We start from the raw sequence: 2,791 nt of genomic DNA, 5'->3' as shown, positions 1-2,791 counted from the left end.
TCCGATTTGAGTAGAATGCCATGGCTGCGGAACGGAACTTAAATCAATTCATCAACGACCTTTTCAAATATGCTCGGAGACTCTGCTTGACCAGCAAGCAATCTGGGTAGTTGTCCTTAACCTGTACACGCCACCTACCAAACATGACTTCTACGCATAAGTATTAGATTTGATTGTGAATGAGATTAGGAATCTTTCATTAGTGCCCTGTTTCACATTACTGTAAAATTAAACTACTTAGAGTTGTTTTTCATGACGTGAAGTTCTCTCCTCACCACTATGTTCAAAGTATTTTAAGCAACTAATTCTCTCATATAAAGGCTTCAATTTCGTTTATATGGTAAAGCAAAATTTGCCGCATATTAAAAAAAAAATTCATAATCGATTTCCATTTGTAAATATTTTCACGGGCAATCGTTTGGTTTATAATGCCACACTCCTCTTGCTTGCTTTTGTGTTAACGCAGATGGGCGTTCATCCAGAATAAATGTATTCTGACAATTCTAATATTCTAGAAAACATAGGAATCATGGTTAAAATTAAAGATAAAGGATATTCAACAGAGGGATTAGTTGGTTTGAAATGCGGATAAATCTTGTGATCACAAAAATTTTAGATCTGACCATATCAAATTTCACCATTTCCCCTAGAATAATAAAACCCTTTGTGTCGATGGCTTACATAGTTATATGCATGTTATTGAATTGTAAAAAAGAAATATTAAATACCATAGAATTGTAAATAAAAATCTTAATTAAAAAAGGGACAAACCAGAGAAGAACTTAGGCACGAGAGGAACGTAAACTTGTTGGGTTTGATTGTATACATACAATAATAGTACCGCTTGTCTTACAAAATTTTTCCCCATTGTTTCCTATTGTACAATCACAATCGATACTGTTTTAGATGAGTGCCCTATGAAAATATTCTTACGAACAGTGCACTTCATCTGCACAATATTCATGTGGTGAATAAATATGAACAAAACTCTGTAGCATTCCAGCAACAGAGTGCTCAGTAATTATATACAGATTATGGTACAGTCAAAATCAGCACTCAAGATCTTGATCCCTAGACGTTTATGGATCTGAAAATGGGTTGTGAACTTCAGGTATGGTATCCAGACTTGGCTTCCATGTCGACAAGGCCGACTGTCCAGTGGCTCGTTTAATTATGGCAGGCACCACTACATTTTCCATGTGTAGGTTATTGGCTGATAGAAAGGAAGCGAGCTCGTCTTCTCTGAGTCGAAGCTTCAGACGCACGGTCGATCCGTCTGTGGAGTACGAAGAAGAAACAACACTCAAGCCTCCCCTATTAAGCTTATTAGCCACAGGATGTGCTTCTTCCTGTTGTTTTAATGAATCTGTGGCTGTTCCCGCATAGCACGGTGGCTGTGACCTGCAACTGGCCCTTGCCACGCTACGAGAAGCAGCTTTTGCAAAGGGCCCTCTATTGCTATCGTAAATCATGAATTCGTCCGATTCGAGTGGCAGAGGAATGAGATAATAGACATGACCACCTACAAGTTCCGTCCTCTCAGGAAGAGGTCGACTCAAACTGGGGATCCCAGGTGGAGGACCAGCGGGTGCCTCAAACATCTCATGATTTGGGTAATCGATGAGTATTTCCTTCACGCAGAGAGGACCCCGCAGCTTCATCACCGAACCGTCGGCTTTCATGATCTTTATCCGACGACGACGATCCACTCCTCTTCGCAGTAGCACGTTACCCATCCGGCTCTCTTCCTATTCCTTTGGATGCTCTCCTTTTTAATCTCTGTGTCACATTCCTTGTATTCTTGTGTGTGAGCACGCCGAGAGAAGCTTTGTATATATCGACACGAGAGCAGTTGGAGAGGCTGGGTGGTGAGCTAAACGCTAATTGGACTTCAATGCCATGGGTGGTTGTTCTATTATTTGACGTTTTCTATTATTATGGCGATAATTTTTTCAATTGAAAATGTATAAAACGTAGAAAATAAGTCCAAAACGTCGCATGATAAGACTACGCTTTTTGATTTTGTGAATCCATATCCGTTACGACCGTCACGTGCGTTTACTTACCTGCGCATCATTGTCGGACATTGGCAGTGTATGGCTCGAGGAATCTTTTATCAGAGCCCTCGTTCACATTATCATCAACTGGTTTTCTTTCGGTGATCTAGAGTTCTCTCGGCTAGCACAGTTGTTTTCGGACTCTCTCAATTCGTCTTCGTCACCAACCCCAACCCCAACCCCATGTGCGGGTTCACGTAAAATTGATTGTTGACCGACGCTCCATGCTGCGTATCGTTATCACACACCCTTTTTTTTTGTTTATAGTAAATTGGCACAAAGGAAAAAGACTCTTTACGGTCTTTACATGAGTACATAGAAGTAGCTGGTATCATACGAAATGTTACAAAAGCTTAATGTTAAGCCAGGGAGGTTTGTAAAGTTTTTCTTTCCATCCAAAAAAAATTACCACCCAAACCTTAATTTACGGCCTTGACAATTCACTCGTAGGAAACCTTGGACACTAGCTCAAGAGCAAAAATGAGTAAAAGACTAAGTACAAAAATAAGTAGACATTTACCGTCACATATAGCATTAGAGACCAAGGAAAAAACATGAAGGAGAGTAAGAGTGCTCTTGCGCCATGAAGAACAAAAAATCAGAGAAACCAAAATGCAATTGGAGAGAAACTTAAGAGCTATAGCCTCAGTTCGATATAACTAAAGGGGACATTCGAGTCCCATTTCCTAAAGGAACATCGGGAACAGAGGATGGAGAGTTGACAATAGAATTAG

At 40.2% G+C, this 2,791-nt stretch overlaps 1 protein-coding gene across 1 annotated transcript; it reads right to left on the bottom strand.

Moving 5' to 3' along the window:
- Positions 1 to 813: 813 nt before the first annotated feature.
- On the bottom strand, positions 814 to 1,859 carry LOC149163342 (uncharacterized). The gene has a single exon (XM_089430715.1). It carries the CDS (start codon positions 1,734 to 1,736, stop codon positions 1,080 to 1,082), a length of 657 nt encoding a protein of 218 aa, XP_089286841.1. The 5' UTR covers positions 1,737 to 1,859; the 3' UTR covers positions 814 to 1,079.
- Positions 1,860 to 2,791: the final 932 nt, after the last annotated feature.

This window comes from Pinus tabuliformis, chromosome 5_1 (genome assembly GCF_031772625.1).
Source record: "Pinus tabuliformis cultivar Carrire ecotype Pingquan chromosome 5_1, CPIR1, whole genome shotgun sequence".
In the NCBI taxonomy this organism is placed as follows: Eukaryota; Viridiplantae; Streptophyta; class Pinopsida; order Pinales; family Pinaceae; genus Pinus; species Pinus tabuliformis.
The sequence above is the reverse complement of the archived record's forward strand: the minus strand, read 5'-3'. Positions and strand labels throughout refer to the sequence as shown.

What these genes read in the sequence shown, in the direction of transcription:
- LOC149163342 (XM_089430715.1), bottom strand. Translation starts at nt 1,736, where the DNA reads ATGGGTAACGTGCTACTGCGAAGAGGAGTGGATCGTCGTCGTCGGATA.